This window comes from Schistocerca americana, chromosome 5 (genome assembly GCF_021461395.2).
Source record: "Schistocerca americana isolate TAMUIC-IGC-003095 chromosome 5, iqSchAmer2.1, whole genome shotgun sequence".
NCBI lineage: Eukaryota > Metazoa > Arthropoda > Insecta > Orthoptera > Acrididae > Schistocerca > Schistocerca americana.
In genome coordinates this window covers 641737372-641754795 of record NC_060123.1, presented here as the reverse complement: position 1 = coordinate 641754795, position 17424 = coordinate 641737372, and the positions used below count along the sequence as shown (strand labels likewise).

Here is a 17424-nt window from a genome sequence, read left to right as displayed (position 1 = left end):
TCTAGTAATAAAAGACAATGTAGCTTTCAATAAAAGCGGAAGCTTGACTGACGCGTTTCGCCTCTTTGACGCGTCTTCAGAATTTCTACATGGAAAAAATACTTAAAAATTTCTAGCATGAGGAGGTGGTAAGAACTTTTTAAAAATACTACGCGAACACCACAGTGAAGGGGGACTGACATTTAGGAGCTGCGGGTAACACTGTAGTCATAGGTAGCCAAAACGTTTGTGTACATGTAGACTGCAATAGTAAGATAATTAAAAAAAACCGTTGTCCTAAGCTAACAACGAAGAACCAAATTGGTAGTGAAACCGTGAAAGAGACGACGATTCTTACCTTTGGCGATGGCATGCGGCTATACTGAGATAGTGCCACATTTCTTATCTTGACTTGAAGAACCTGTCCTAGAATCGCTCCAAATTCTGCATCGTGCACCCAAGAGCAAAAAATTGACTTTGCTGGAGGAATCGAAACACTCTCAAGTGCCGGCCGGAGTGGCCGTGCGGTTCTGGGCGCTACAGTCTGGAGCCGAGCGACCGCTACGGTCGCAGGTTCGAATCCTGCCTCGGGCATGGATGTGTGTGGTGTCCTTAGGTTAGTTAGGTTTAATTAGTTCTAAGTTCTAGGCGACTGATGACCTCAGAAGTTAAGTCGCATAGTGCTCAGAGTCACTCTCAAGTAGCTAAACATGTAAGACTTGATACCAAATTATTACCAAGATTAGACGTTTTATCATTCATTGTTGACTGTTTTTCAAAGGGTATGGCTGAGCACTGGCATAACTCTCCTCATAAAGTTGTTAATTTATTTCAAATGGATCAAATGGCTCTAAGCAATATGGGACTTGACATCTGAGGTCATCAGTCCCCTAGAACTTAGAACTACTTAAACCTAACTAACCTAAGGACATCACACACATCCATGCCCGAGCCAGGATTCGAAACTGCGACCGAAGCAGCAGCGCGGTTCCGGGCTGAAGCGCCTAGAACTGCTCGACCACAGCGGCCATCTTAATTTATTTCTTTGTCCTATAAACTGAGATGACAAAAGTCATGGCATAGCAATATGCACATAGTAGTGTCGCGTAGACAAGGAATAAAAGGGTATTACATTGGCAGAGCTGTCGTTTGTGCTCAGGTGATTGATGTGAAAAGGTTTCCGATGTGACGAAGACCGCGCAATGGGAATTGACAGACTCTGAACGCGCAATGGGAGATGGAGTTCGACACATGTGACATTCTACTTCGGAAACCGTTAGGGAATTTAATATTCCGAGATCCACAGTGTCGACTGTGGGCCGAGAATACCGCATTTCAGGCATTACTTCTCGCCACAGACAACGAAGTGGCCGACGGCCTTCACTTAACGACCGAGAGCAGCGGCGTTTGCGTAGAGTTGTCAGTGCTAGCAGACAAGCAACGCTGCATGAAATAACCGCAGCAGTCAATGTGGGTCGTACGACGAACGTATCCGTTAGGACAGTGCGGCGAAATTTGCCTTTAATGGACTATGCAGCAAATGTCTGGCGTTGAGTGTCTTTGCTAGCAGCACGAAATCGCCGGCAGCGCATCCCCTGGGCTCGTGACCATATCGCTTGGACTCCCTAGACAACTTGAAGATCGTCACTCTTTCAGTTAGAAAGAGCTGATGGTAGGGTTCGAGTGTGGCGCAGACCTCACAAAGCCATGGATCCAAGTTGTCAACAACGCACTGAGCAAGCTGATGGTGGCTCCATAATGATGTGGGTTGCGCTTATATGGAATACACTGTGACCTCTGTTCCAACCGAACCAGTCATTGGCTGGAACTGGTTATTTCCAGGTTGTTGTTTGACAATTTGCAACCACTCATGGACTGAACGTTTCCAAACAAAAAATTACTTTGGTGTAATATTTAACAGCCAAAACGACTGCCTAAATACTAAATTCAGGCAGTTCGAGAGCAGAAGACCTTAGGAAAGCAAATGGTACGTGAATACATTATTCTAGGCTTTCTGTAATTACATTCAAGCTTACTATCAAACTTTTTTTATTGTTTCATTCGTTGATGACACTACAAATATTACGTCGTCCACATAAGTAGGGATTTCCAGCCCGCTAGAAGGCAGTCTCTGCAGTACCATCACGTGCATCCTTTCTTTGTTTTTCCCATTTTAAGGACCTGAAATCTTCTTGTAGCACTGTTGAGAATAGTTGTTGGACTCTTCTGTCACTTCTGTCTTTCTTACTATCCTGCTGAGGCCTAATGAAAGCTGTACCATTCACATGTACAGGGTGATTATAATTAATCTTTCGCTACTTGAGAGGGACCCCACGAAAAACAAGTGATCGTGGGACAATGAGACTTTGTGGAAATACACTCCTGGAAATGGAAAAAAGAACACATTGACACCGGTGTGTCAGACCCACCATACTTGCTCCGGACACTGCGAGAGGGCTGTACAAGCAATGATCGCACGCACGGCACAGCGGACACACCAGGAACCGCGGTGTTGGCCGTCGAATGGCGCTAGCTGCGCAGCATTTGTGCACCGCCGCCGTCAGTGTCAGCCAGTTTGCCGTGGCATACGGAGCTCCATCGCAGTCTTTAACACTGGTAGCATGCCGCGACAGCGTGGACGTGAACCGTATGTGCAGTTGACGGACTTTGAGCGAGGGCGTATAGTGGGCATGCGGGAGGCCGGGTGGACGTACCGCCGAATTGCTCAACACGTGGGGCGTGAGGTCTCCACAGTACATCGATGTTGTCGCCAGTGGTCGGCGGAAGGTGCACGTGCCCGTCGACCTGGGACCGGACCGCAGCGACGCACGGATGCACGCCAAGACCGTAGGATCCTACGCAGTGCCGTAGGGGACCGCACCGCCACTTCCCAGCAAATTAGGGACACTGTTGCTCCTGGGGTATCGGCGAAGACCATTCGCAACCGTCTCCATGAAGCTGGGCTACGGTCCCGCACACCGTTAGGCCGTCTTCCGCTCACGCCCCAACATCGTGCAGCCCGCCTCCAGTGGTGTCGCGACAGGCGTGAATGGAGGGACGAATGGAGACGTGTCGTCTTCAGCGATGAGAGTCGCTTCTGCCTTGGTGCCAATGATGGTCGTAAGCGTGTTTGGCGCCGTGCAGGTGAGCGCCACAATCAGGACTGCATACGACCGAGGCACACAGGGCCAACACCCGGCATCATGGTGTGGGGAGCGATCTCCTACACTGGCCGTACACCACTGGTGATCGTCGAGGGGACACTGAATAGTGCACGGTACATCCAAACCGTCATCGAACCCATCGTTCTACCATTCCTAGACCGGCAAGGGAACTTGCTGTTCCAACAGGACAATGCACGTCCGCATGTATCCCGTGCCACCCAACGTGCTCTAGAAGGTGTAAGTCAACTACCCTGGCCAGCAAGATCTCCGGATCTGTCCCCCATTGAGCATGTTTGGGACTGGATGAAGCGTCGTCTCACGCGGTCTGCACGTCCAGCACGAACGCTGGTCCAACTGAGGCGCCAGGTGGAAATGGCATGGCAAGCCGTTCCACAGGACTACATCCAGCATCTCTACGATCGTCTCCATGGGAGAATAGCAGCCTGCATTGCTGCGAAAGGTGGATATACACTGTACTAGTGCCGACATTGTGCATGCTCTGTTACCTGTGTCTATGTGCCTGTGGTTCTGTCAGTGTGATCATGTGATGTATCTGACCCCAGGAATGTGTCAATAAAGTTTCCCCTTCCTGGGACAATGAATTCACGGTGTTCTTATTTCAATTTCCAGGAGTGTATTTATAAGGACATGGGGAGTGAAAATAGCGAACAAACCATAGAAGGAAACTCGTTTTAGTCTCCAAACGACAGGGTATCATTTGTCAATTGGGTTCAATGTTTACGTTCCAGGTAACAAACGTTGCTCAGTGTGACGACCATTTGCATCCACGACAGTCTGGAACCGCGCTGGAGATTGCCCTCCGGTGGGATGCTGGATACCTCCCTCGCTATGCTCATCTTCAGCCTCCAGCGTGCGTTAGCGTCCCTTGCCTCAGCCATGGGAACATGAACTTCTTCAAGAATTGGTTGCGCAATTGGCCGTCGTCATCTCCCACCAGCAGTTCCCAAATTGCCAGTTAATTCGAACGTCCGAGTCATGCCCTTCAACACCCGGTGCACATAGTTCTTCCGTAATGCGCCGATACTCGCGAAAAGGAGCAGCATTTTTTTTTTTCTTCAACGAGTAAAGCCCTAATCACCTTGCGATCCATGCTGACTACAATCTGCAACTGCAATGCACAACGATGCCTGTGTTTCAATCTTACGTCGACGTACCAGTACCGGCGCCTAACGGCAAATCATGACACTAACTCTACTAATAACGCAAATTGTGCAGCGCACAATGTGAGCATCATTCCTGTTAAGTTTGGTACCCATACCGTAGGCCTAAATAGTTTCCCGTCTACCAGGGCTCAAGTAGTAAAAGTTTAGTTATAACGACTCTGTATATACTTCAGTGTATTAACATAGGCTGAATATCATATTTTTCAGTCACCATGAATTCAATGGCTGCATCGGTATGTGGGTTCACAACGCGACTCGACTGATCTAAGAGGGCACCATCGTCCACAACTTGTGGAGAAAACTGTTCTCGAGGATGTCACTCCGCGAGATTATAGGCCGTGTATTTATACGAGGTTTTGTCAGAAATAACTGAATTGATGTACTTTCGTTTATCTCTCTTAGCTTTCATGTATACGGTTTAGTTAGCAGCTCTTCACATCAGAGGTAATTTTACAAATGCGGACAAAATAAACAAAAAATTTTAAAATCTTTCCATATTCAAGCAACAATAAGAAAACAGATTCATCCATTAGCATCCATTAGAGAAAAAAAATTTTTAACATTTTAACATTATTACGAAACACAGCTATGCTATACCATCTAAGATATGAATACTTAGACTAAGGAACAGAAAGAAACGATAGCAAAGAAAGAGAAAAAATTTCCAGTCACTAATTGCCATATCTTCACAAGGTATTATACAGTGTGCGAACTTCCGACTCCATGTCGTGACAGACAAACGTCATCATACTAGACTTTCATTTTGCGATAAATTACAACACGTTTCAGACCTTGATAATGCAGAAACTGAGCAACGGAATACTCTTCTCCCTGGTGCAAATTGCTAACACAGCAGTCGCTTTTATGCTATTCCTGTGACACTGTGCATTTCCACGGTGCTGTAGCCTAGTGAATATACGTCGGAGTAATTCATCGGCGTGACGAAGCCGAGTGAGGGTCAGTAGTCCCTCATCACTCGCTATCCACGCGGTTCGATCTCCTCGCTTTCAGACAGGCGGGCAATGGCCGACTGCGCACCGAAAGGCACGTGGCCGCATCCACGTGGCAAAGAAACCTTGGCGATTATCTATGCGACAACGCAGCATAACGTGTAGCAGAAAAGCATACTGCTTGAACACACTGCAGCTTCTTGTTCTCTGCATGTCCTCTTGAGTTTCGCGAGCTGTGTCATTAGGCAAGGTAGTATGTCGTCTTTGGCGTCTTCCTCAAGTTGTGCAAAGTTGTCCTCTCTCTCACGTATGGCAGCCGAATGAACACCGCGTGGATCAGGCATGTGCCAGCAGTGCTCTAATATACTGTGTGTCTCACTAAAACTTTTACCAATGCGTGACCGCCTCACCACGTTAATTTGTAGACCTGTGTTTCAGGCATTGTTGCAAGTGGTCTTCTTTAGATTTACGTATTAACTACCCTTTTCCCTCCAGCTTTCCCTGCGTATTCGTTCGACTTATATGTTGAACACACCCCCTCCCCCCTCAGTGTGCACGTCTTCCTTGCTCTGTCTGTCCACCCCATCCTCCCACCTCTATTTGTCTATCTACTCCTCGTTATTCTCTCTGTCACTTCATCTCTTCCTCTTTGTCCATTCCTCCAGCCTTTCTTTCTAATCATGTCTTGCCCTCTGACGATACCCTCCTCCCCTCTCTCTTTCATCTCTGCCTCCCCCTCTTTTCCACCTGCTCACCATCTATCCACCATGCACATGCTTCATGAATCTCCCTCTACTCCCCTACCTCTGTCCATTTCCTCCTGTCCTCCTTCAGCCGTCCCCTCCTCCTCTATTCACATAAACCCATCTCCATCCATGTAGGCTGTCAAGGAGGGCAGGCAACACATAAGGGGCTTTAGAATCACTAATGTGTTCCTGATTAACAGGGTGCCATGCAAAACAGGTCCATAAAGCACTCAGCACAACATGCATGTCATGCAGGGCAGTCTACATGTCAGGGGTCCGCAGCTCGTGGTCATGCGGTAGCGTTCTTGCTTCCCATGCCCGGGTTCCCGGGTTCGATTCCCGGCGGGGCCAGGGATTTTCTCTGCCTCGTGATGACTGGGTGATGTGTGATGACCTTAGGTTAGTTAGGTTTAAGTATTTCTAAGTTCTAGGGGACTGATGACCATAGATGTCAAGTCCCATAGTGCTCAGAGCCCTTTGAACCATTTTTTTCTACATGTCAGGGCCCAGGAACCTTTTCTTGCACCTGAAAAGTAGGTTGTCCTGTAAAGCAGGTTGTTTGGCAGGCTAATACTGTTCCCAAACTACATGTCTGTCATGCAGGAAAGCCTATACGAGGGGCTGAAAAAGCACGTTTTTGCCTATACCTCTGCTCCTAATGTAGCAAGGAGGTCATAAGCCCCATAGTGCTGACACTCAGGAGACCTGTTGTTTCTGTGTCAAATTTGGGTGAAATGATACACAGGTTTGGGAGGAGATGTCAGACATACACACATATATAACAGATGAACATTTGCAACAGAGACCAGAATGCTGATCTATCAGACAACGTAATGGTCTGTTCACATACCCAGAAAAGCTTTACACAAAATGACAATCATGACAGAAGTCAGCTCTCACACTCACAATACACTTTTAGGAAGATGCTCAGTAATTTACAGGCAGTTGACGCTATCTTCCTTTTGTTTTATTACACCCTTATGGTTTTCATTTGATTTTTCCCTTACATGTCACCATCTTTTGTTTGTTTTATTATACCCTTATGATTTTCATTTGATTTTCCCTCACATGTGCCAGCTTCTTATTCATTGTGGTTCATCGTACTCAATAACATCATCCCTTTGTTATTTGAGAGGGCGTGTAGCCCTTGGACATGCATGACTGAATTGTGGCGACAGAAGGACCATCATCTCATCACTAGGTCATTTCTATTTTTAGTCTCCATGTCACTCAGTCTGCCAACAGCGTTTTGTTGGAGTACATAGTGTAAATTACGACTCCTGCCTCAGCGCAAAGCCATGACAGTATACCTGATCAACCCTTGGAATTTGAGTGTCTCATGACAAAGCTGAACTATTGGCTTTTGGATTAGATGGCTACTTGTCACCGAAACAACATTTTTTGCTCTATAAGGATAAAACTTCGATTATCTGTTAAATATGAGATGTGTTCAATAAGTAATGCAAAACATTTTTTTTTCTGAAAGCAGGTTGGTTTTATTCAGGATTCCAATACATCATGTTATTTCCCACTCCTTTAGCTACAGAACCCATTTTTCATCATATTCTCCGTTCAATGCGACGGCCTTATGTCACATTACTGGAGGGCCTTTATGCCCGCATGGTACCACTCTGATGGTTGGCGTCATAGCCAACATCTTGCTGCATCAGTAGCCTCCCTATCTTTCATGTACTGTTTCTCTTGGAGTGCATCCTTCACTGAGCCAAACAGATCAAAACTCTTTATGGTCTTCTCTTAGGCGGCGAGGAACATAGCGAGCGCACATATTAGAGTACCTCAACTGGTGGACGAGTGTGTCAGCACTGCCAACAGAGATGTCCAGTTGAGGAGCGAGGTGTGGGTTTGTGATCCGTTGATCACCTCGAATGAGAGTGTCTGCACAGTCCAACGCTGCAGGAGTCACAGTTGTGTGTGGCCAGGGAGCACTTGGAGATCAAACAGGTTTGCACGATCTTGTTGCTACGATGACAGATGTCCTACCCAACGACTCACGGTGCTTTTGTTCTCTTCCAAGTCTGTAGACATTCTGAAAGCCTGTTAGAATATCTGCGGTGCTCTAGCTTTTCGCCAGAAGAAACTCAATGACAGTTCTCTGCTTGGAATGGACCTCTGTTACCGACGCCATTTTAAAGGCAACATCTAGTGCTGCCACCTATCGGCACTTCATGAAACTATAGGAGCTTAATCGGGAATATTGGACGATGTCCCACAACAAATTCCTCATTTTTCAACCGATATTTGCTAAGACAAAAATGTCACATTACTTATCGAACACTCCGCGTAAACTAGAGCAGTATATTGCTGTTACAATCTAAGTACCCCAGATTTGAATCTTTGTGATGTGACTCACTCTTTCTATACTGTTTGCTACATGGTTGCTTCAGAACAGGGCGGTGACCTCGAAAATAGTAGCAAAGAACGAAAGGCAATTAAATAAATTAAAAACAGTGTATTTGCGGAAAGTGCATTTCTAAAACAAAACAAAACTTTTAACTTTCTTCTCTGTTACACTATTGTTCCTAAGCGTGTAGTGTTTTACTGATTTATTATAATTTACGTAACCCACTCTTTACAAAAGCCAACAACTAGGAAAACGTCGACGGAACATATGTTGTTGTTGTTGTGGTCTTCAGTCCTGAGACTGGTTTGATGCAGCTCTCCATGCTGCTCTATCCTGTGCAAGCTCCTTCATCTCCCAGTACCTACTGCAACCTACATCCTTCTCAATCTGCTTAGTGTATTCATCTCTTGGTCTCCCTCTACGATTTTTACCCTCCACGCTGCCCTCCAATGCTAAATTTGTGATCCCTTGATGCCTCAGAATATGTCCTACCAACCGATCCCTTCTTCTAGGCAAGTTGTGCCACAAACTTCTCCCCAGTCCTATTCAATACCTCCTCATTAGTTACGTGATCTACCCACCTAATCTTCAACAGTCTTCTGTAGCACCACATTTCGAAAGCTTCTATTCTCTTCTTGTCCAAACTATTTATCGTCCATGTTTCACTTCTATACATGGCTACACTTCATACAAATACTTTCAGAAAAGACTTCCTGACACTTAAATCTATACTCGAAGTTAACAAATTTCTCTTCTTCAGAAACTCTTTCCTTGCCATTGCCAGTCTACATTTTATATCCTCCCTACTTCGACCATCATCAGTTGTTTTTCTCCCCAAATAGCAAAACTCATTTACCACTTTAAGTGTCTCGTTTCCTAATCTAATTCCCTCAGCATCAGCCGACTTAATTCGACTACATTCCATTATCCTCGTTTTGCTTTTGTTGATGTTCAAATGGTTCAAATGGCTCTGAGCACTATGGGACTCAACTTCTGACGTCATTAGTCCCCTAGAACTTAGAACTAGTTAAATCTAACTAACCTAAGGACATCACACACATCCATGCCCGAGGCAGGATTCGAACCTGCGACCGTAGCGGTCTCGCGGTTCCAGACTGCAGCGCCTAGAACCGCACGGCCACTTCGGCCGGCGTTGATGTTCATCTTATATCCTCCTTTCAAGACACTGTCCATTCCGTTCAACTGCTCTTCCAAGCCCTTTGCTGTCTCTGACAGAATCACAATGTCATCGGCGAACCTCAAAGTTTTTATTTCTTCTCCCTGGATTTGAATACCTACTCCAAATTTTTCTTTTGTTTCCTTTACTGCTTGCTCAATATACAGATTGAATAACTACAGGGAGAGGCTACAACCCTGTCTGACTCCCTTCCCAACCACTGCTTCCCTTTCATGCCCCTCGACAGTTGAGGTCTGACGTCTGTCATTGCCGCTAGGATGTTGCGACATCGGCTGCTGGCTTCCGCTCGGTTACAGGTGACTTTACAAATGCTGTTAACGTGTAACATGGAACACTGTTCGAAGTGGCCACCGCGAGGTATGTCGACAATGCTAGATGCTCTGTCTACAGCTGATTTTGAGTGGCTAATAACTAAACTGCGGCAGACGACGCGATAGCAGCCCTGGATTGACACTCACGTCCTGAGCTAACCGCGACCTCGTGATGTGCAGCGTATCCGAGAAACGAGCGGTCAACAGTCAGCGGTAGAAATGAAATCACGGTCGCCTTGTTCTCGGCGGTTAAAGCTAACGTCTACGAGCAAACTCAAGACAGAAAAAAATTAGTTTCAGTGATAAAAGCAAACCGTAATTTCTCGCTATCTTCGGTTACGTGAAGTTATGCTCACGAGATGCCGCGTTACCAGTCGGTGAGTAGTCCTCGTTGTCATTTGGTTGTAGATTCCAAACGAAAAACTAATGATAGGAAGAAAAATAAAAGCAAATAAAGTCAGTACGATGACGAAAATGACGCGGCGAAGAACTGGAAATAAAAAAAATATATTTTCAGTAATTAATTGAACAAAAGTAGCAATCAAGCTCTTTTGATCAGATTAACAAATAAGAAAAGATACCACATTGGGGAGATTCGAACGTAAGATCTACACACCACGTTTCTCCGGCAATCATTCCACTATTCCACAACAATGGTTAAAGTAGCTGTAACTGTCATTACCCAGTCACAACGATGAAATGCAGGCTTCAAAACTTTGAATTCACGCAGTTCCGTGTTTAACTTATCTAACGTTTGCCGATCTCTGTGATTTTGAGAACTACGCTGAAACGCGCCTTGTACGGAAGAATCCAGTAGTGGTTGGTGTATGAAACGTGAGCATCATTGTGTGTGTGTGTGTGTGTGTGTGTGTGTGTGTGTGTGTGTGTGTGTGTGTATGTGGTTACGATGTGCGACGGAATACGAAATAAAACTGCCGGACCTATGATTCGGGTTCGAGACACATCAGCGAAAGCAAGCCGTACAAGGAATTTGAAGCAAATTGCCTGGTTGTGGCAGTTTGCCAATGGCGAACGGATCTGGCGTGACGTTGAGTACTCTGGTTGGAGGAAACCAGCTCCCACGCGTGAACTGTGACTGTCAAGTAATCGTATTGTAACTTTAATAATACAAGCTTTCTTCTTGTTATAGGTTCGTTTAAGCAGCTGTCAGATTGCTACTTTTTCTCGTCCCATATCTGGTTAGATTTCCACACATAGTGGTGGATAAACATGTGATTTGTTCAAATGTGTGTGAATTTCTAAGGGCCCAAACTGCTTAGGTCATCGGTCCCTAGACTTACACACTACTTACACTAACTTACACTAACTTAAACTAACTTATTCTAAGAACAACACGCACACCCATGCCCGAGGGGGGACTCGAACCTCTGGCGGGAGGGGCAACGAAACACCTAATTTGAAGTGTACGCGCCCCCCCCCCCCCCCCTCTAACTCTGCTATGCGCATGAGCGAATCTGGCAGCTTGGCAGCGCCGGAAAAGTTTTTCCAGGTACATTCTGGCAGCTTGTTCTCACTGCGTATACAGCAAACAGCCATACTCCAAATAGCCAGAAGCGGGAAGAGGCGCTGCTTGTACGCGATTTCAGTTCTGTGCCTGAACGTCAAGCTGAGTTAAAAATTGTGACTTACATTATCCCGCGGGTCTCCGAGGTTGCCTTCGAGCCTTATGTCGGTGTAGTTCTCCAGCGGTGATTTCAGGGGGAAATAGCTGACGACTGTGAGGTTGTGGCCCCTGGACACCAGCTCTTTGAAGAGACGGCGGAACATGACGAAGTGGCTGGGACCAGGAAACGACGTGACAGCCAAGATGTTGGCCGCTTCCGTGGCAGCTGACGCCAGAGCCACCACTGTACAAATCGCTAACCACGTGGCGAACCGCATCCTGAAAACAGAGAGTCCATGCCAATTAATGATGACGCTGTGAACCGTCTCACTGTTTAGCGCTCACTGAGGCCCAAACATAAGGACAAGTAAAAGTCGTGCCCCATTCAACGTAAATACGCTCACCAGCTAATCAGAAATCCTAGTAGTCGCGAGCCCCTAAGTATCAGCCTATTTCGTACAGGGTGCTTAAAAAAAGGGTCAAATATTCCTGCAACAGGTAGTACTGGCCAAACTAGAAGAAAAGTTCCTGTAACAATATGTCTGGGAACCAATACCTGTTAAGATATAGACCAAGCTGTCCACTTATGCAGAAGTAGACATAATAGGCAGTGCTGCAGGTGATTACCAAGCACCCTGACACATCCTTCAGCCTTTCATCACAGAGGACCACGCCATCCTCCAAATATACCCAGCTCCATTTGGAATGCGTCTCATTCATTGGTTTCATGCCCCTGTAACATAATTGATGGGGTGGGGGTAAACACCAATGCCTTTAAATTTCCCCATAGCCAGAAATCCAACTGATTCAGGTCCAGTAACTGAGGAGGCCATGCTACCAGATGTCCTCAACCGCCGGCCGGTGTGGCCGTGTGGTTCTAGGCGTTTCAGTTTGGAACCGCGTGACCGCTACGGTCGCAGTTTCGAATCCTGCCTCAGGCATGGATGTGTGTGATGTCCTTAGTTTAGTTAGGTTTAAGTAGTTCTAAGTTCTAGGGGACTGATGACCACAGATGTTAAGTCCCATAGTGCTCAGAGCCATTTGAACCATTTTTTTTGTCCGCAACCAATGAAACATTGCAGTGAGGTACTGTTGGACGATCTGTAAAAACTGGGCTGATGCCCCTTGTGCATAAACCAGTCATTGTCTTTCTCCAAGGATAATAGCGCTGGTAATTCATTGCACAGAAATTGGTGATACACTGCATCTGTTAATCTATTTGGTAAAGTGTTTGGCCCTATGAGTCTCTCGCCGACAATTCCTGCCTATACATTGATACTGAACTATGATACATTACCACTATGTGTCCTCGTATATATGTGAAGGTGTATGTTGGTTCTCCACCTGCTGCTGCTAGTATACACTACAAATATTGTAAATAAAAAATAAATCTCAACTGTTCTTAGTATAATGTATCTCAGCTAGTCATGTGAAGCTGTAAATACAGTGTTCAAAATGGTTCAAATGGCTCTGAGCACTATGGGACTTAATATCTGAGGTCATCAGTTCCCTAGAACTTAGAACTACTTAAACCTAACTAACCTAAGGGCATCACACACATCCATGCCTGAGGCAGGATTCGAACCTGCAACCGTAGTAGTTGTCCGGTTCTGGACTGTAGCGCCTAGAACTGCTCGGCCACCATGGCTGGCAAGTACAGTGTAGTTAATTAGTTACTATTATATAAATAGAAGTCTTCTCCATGTAAGCAATCTCTATTTTTGAAAAAAAAATATTGTTACTGATGATAAAATCATACATTAATTTGCTAAATCTGTTTTATTATTATTTGATTGTTTCAAAATTAAAGTTATTCTGAGTGGAAGCAAAATAAGAACAATTTTATTTTATAGAACATTTTTTATTTGACATATTTACATTGTACAGTCATTCAACTATACAGAAGTACCCAAATAGTTGTTTTTGTGTAATTTGAATTCTACCTGAATTGTGTTGAAGGGATAGGTGTAATTACATATATTGGTACTCCTTCAGTAAATTCCCCATCCATAGATTTTCTGCTTATAGGGTTTTCAGTTGCTATTTTGGTGTTACTTGAACATAGCCACTCATACACTACCCTAGTTGATTTATATTCACACTGTGCTTACGTTAATAGCCATGGAGGTCATAGTATGCAGCTCTAATGGAAGGATGCATTGATCACTTAAATTTAGCATACTAGAATGTCTAACATACATGCTGGCCCCTCAGGTTTAAACGCAAGAATTGACTTAGCATATATATTGATAACTGATGTCTCACCCTTTAACACGCTAATTATTCAGTCATCATGTTTCTCTCCACTTGTGCCATGAATATTGCGGTTTAGCGCTGATATGTTATCCGCATTCTACCTCTATAACTACTTCAAAGTCGTTGTCAGGTGCTAGGCCTATATTTACATGTTTAGAACTACTGGGATATCATTGTATTTGTTGGCGAATAACAATACTCTTGCGAGAGTAGGCTGATGTGACTGTGCTATGGCATAATGAATGACACCATGTTGGAAAGACCGGGAAGGCATACTGTGCACATTGACTACGCATGAGGCAGAAATATCTGAGGGTCCTCGTTCAGCAATGCAGCAATGGGCCAGGCACTCGCACCTGATTTAGTCATGCTACGGCATAGTCTTACCACACTGGACATCCCGTGGGCTACAGCTTTGAGGTGCCCTTGTCTGTAACAATAATAGTAATAACGCCCTAAATATAATGACATAGAAACTTAATAATAATGATAATAATAATAATTCGTGATAAATGGGTAAAGTATCTACCAGTAGTCTTCTTGTTGTGTACATAGTTCCACGTAGTCAGCGCGTACACAACTTTCCCACTAGAGCGCGCCCCGCTAAGCACAACAGCGCAGGCGCAGCGCTCATCTGTCTCCGCACTACGAGATGGCGCTGCCATAGAGACGGACCAAATTCTGCTTCCGCCGATCGGCGAATTAATATGTAACGCAGGTGCAGCCAATGAGATTGCTGTTAACATAGAACCTTTTCACCTCGCGGATCACACTCGTGCAGTGATACATGAATGTGAGAGGTATTATAACAAGTCTACAGACCTCTGATTAGTCAGTCTGTACCAGTCTGAATTTGTCTGCACCAGTCTGCACCAGTCTGTACGAGTTCTACATTTGTTTGTATCAGTCTATAGTCAAGTTTCAGTCTGCACCTAATAAGATTACCATATTCCTGTACATAGCCATGAAGATAAATGCATAGACACTTTTGTGAAGTATCAGGGATATATGTGAGAATAAGATTAACGTACTAATACCAAAGGAACTTCAGATTGTCAATTGTAAAGAGCATCCAGAACCAAGTTAAGTAATTTTTGTGCTTGTTATTATATTAAGAAATGTGTGTGAAAATTAATCAAGTTCTGTTTAAAGTTGGTCACCGTCAATCTGCTACTTTAAGCGTGCAAGTGGCATTTCTGTCGTCTGACCTAAAGGCAGAAGATAAACACGCCACGATAAGACCACGAGACATATTGCTGACACTCGCCTACTTCGTTAGAGCGACAATCTGATGGTGTGTGTACTGAAGGTCTTACAGTATGCACATCACACTTCTTCTGCCTGATTGACTGCTGCTGCTGCTGGTGGCAATTCATGCTGCACAACAAACGATGATACAGGTGCAGTCGACTTTTTATAAAACAGATGCTCGAAGGGTGGGAAGCTATACCTTCATGCAATTGGCTATGCATTAGTGCAGGGATGCTGAGAGCGCCAAGTCATGGGGGAGGTGGTATGTTTCATGCTGGACGGCATATGACAACACACACGTAAATTGAAGAAGTTGTTTGTCATTGGCTGCCAAGCAGACACATGCGGGGTCTCTACCTCCCCATCCATGACTTTGGCACTTGGCTGGATGCAGTTCCTGGTATGGACATTCAGGTAAGGTAGTGCTGATGCTGATATGACATGCGTTATTGTCTCAGCTGTAAAGTGGCACTGCAGATAAGAAAGAGCATTCTCCGCCAGTACCGGTAGTGCCATACTACTTCTGTCGTCACTTAGTGGACGTCCAGTTGCGGCATTGGCGAGCAAATTTCAGCCTTCGTCGCGATGAACAGCAGTCAGCACAGGTGCAGGTGCCTGCTCCAAAGGCTCATATGCAGCAGTGTTCACTCAACGATCGTTGAGGACCCACTGTTGGTAACCCCTTGGTACACGTATGAGGTCAGCTGCTCAGCGGTTTATCGTGTTTTCGCCCATACTCATCTCCACAGCTGTCATGCAGCACTGTCGTCTTTGGCCTGTGGTGCACCACAGTTGCCATGGCACCATTTTTGGATAGTACCATTTTGGTGGAAGGAGTATATACAGGATCTATACAAGGGCGATGTACTTGAGGACAATATTATGGAAATGGAAGAGGATGTAGACGAAGATGAAATGGGGGATATGATACTGCGTGAAGAGTTTGACAGGGCACTGCAAGACCTGAGTCGAAACAAGGCCCCGGGAGTAGACAACATTCCATTAGAACTACTGACGGCCTTGGGAGAGCCAGTCCTGACGAACCTCTACCATCTGGTGAGCAAGATGTATGAGACAGGCGAAATACCATCAGACTTCAAGAAGAATATAATAATTCCAATCCCAAAGAAAGCAGGTGTCGACAGATGTGAAAATTACCGAACTATCAGATTAATAAGCCACAGCTGCAAAATACTAATGCGAATTCTTTACAGACGAATGGAAAAATTAGTAGAAGCCGACCTCGGGGAAGATCAGTTTGGATTCCGTAGAAATATAGGAACACGTGAGGCAATACTGACCCTACGACTTATCTTAGAAGCTAGATTAAGGAAAGGCAAACCTACGTTTCTAGTATTTGTAGACTTAGTGAAAGCGTTTGACAATGTTGACTGGAATACGCTCTTTCAAATCCTGAAGGTGGCAGGGGTAAAATACAGGGAGCGAAAGGCTATTTACAATTTGTACAGAAACCAGATGGCAGTTATAAGAGTCGAGGGACATGAAAGGGAAGCAGTGGTTGGGAAGGGAGTCAGACAGGGTTGTAACCTATCCCCAATGTTATTTAATCTTTATATTGAGCAAGCAGTGAAAGAAATAAAAGAAAAATTCGGAGTAGGTATTAAAATCCATTGAGAAGTAATAAAAACTTTGAGGTTCGGCGATGACATTGTAATTCTGTCAGAGACAGCAAAGGACTTGGAAGAGCAGTTGAACGGAATGGATAGTGTCTTGAAAGGAGGATATAAGAAGAACATCAACAAAAGCAAAACGAGGGTAATGGAATGTAGTCGAATTAAGTCGGGTACTGCTGGGGGAATTAGATTAGGAATTGAGACACTTAAAGTAGTAAAGGGGTTTTGCTATTTGGGGAGCAAAATAACTGATGATGGTCGAAATAGAGAGGATATAAAATGTAGACTGGCAATGGCAAGGAAAGCGTTTCTGAAGAAGAGAAATTTGTTAACATCGAGTATAGATTTAAGTGTCAGGAAGTCGTTTCTGAAAGTATTTGTATGGAGTGTAGCCATGTATGGAAGTGAAACATGGACGATAAATAGTTTGGACAAGAAGAGAATAGAAGCTTTCGAAATGTGGTGGTACAGAAGAATGCTGAAGATTAGATGGGTAGATCACATAACTAATGAGGAGGTATTGAATATAATTGGGGAGAAGAGAAGTTTGTGGCACAACTTGACAAGAAGAAGGGATCGGTTGGTAGGACATGTTCTGAGGCATCAAGGGATCACCAATTTAGTATTGGAGGGCAACGTGGAGGGTAAAAATCATAGAGGGAGACCAAGAGATGAATACACTAAGCAGATTGAGAAGGATGTAGGTTGCAGTAGGTACTGGGAGATGAAGAAGCTTGCACAGGATAGAGTTGCATGGAGAACTGC

General features: G+C 44.9%; 1 protein-coding gene across 1 annotated transcript in view; it reads right to left on the bottom strand.

The window, feature by feature from the left end:
* The window catches only part of LOC124616603 (UDP-glucosyltransferase 2-like), a 102692-nt gene extending 90896 nt beyond the window's left edge, over window positions 1-11796 (bottom strand). The window contains exon 1 of the mRNA XM_047144924.1: window positions 11545-11796. Coding sequence (XP_047000880.1) covers window positions 11545-11796 — 252 coding nt within the window. The remainder of the gene's footprint in view (window positions 1-11544) is intronic.
* Between the last annotated feature and the right edge of the window lie 5628 nt (window positions 11797-17424).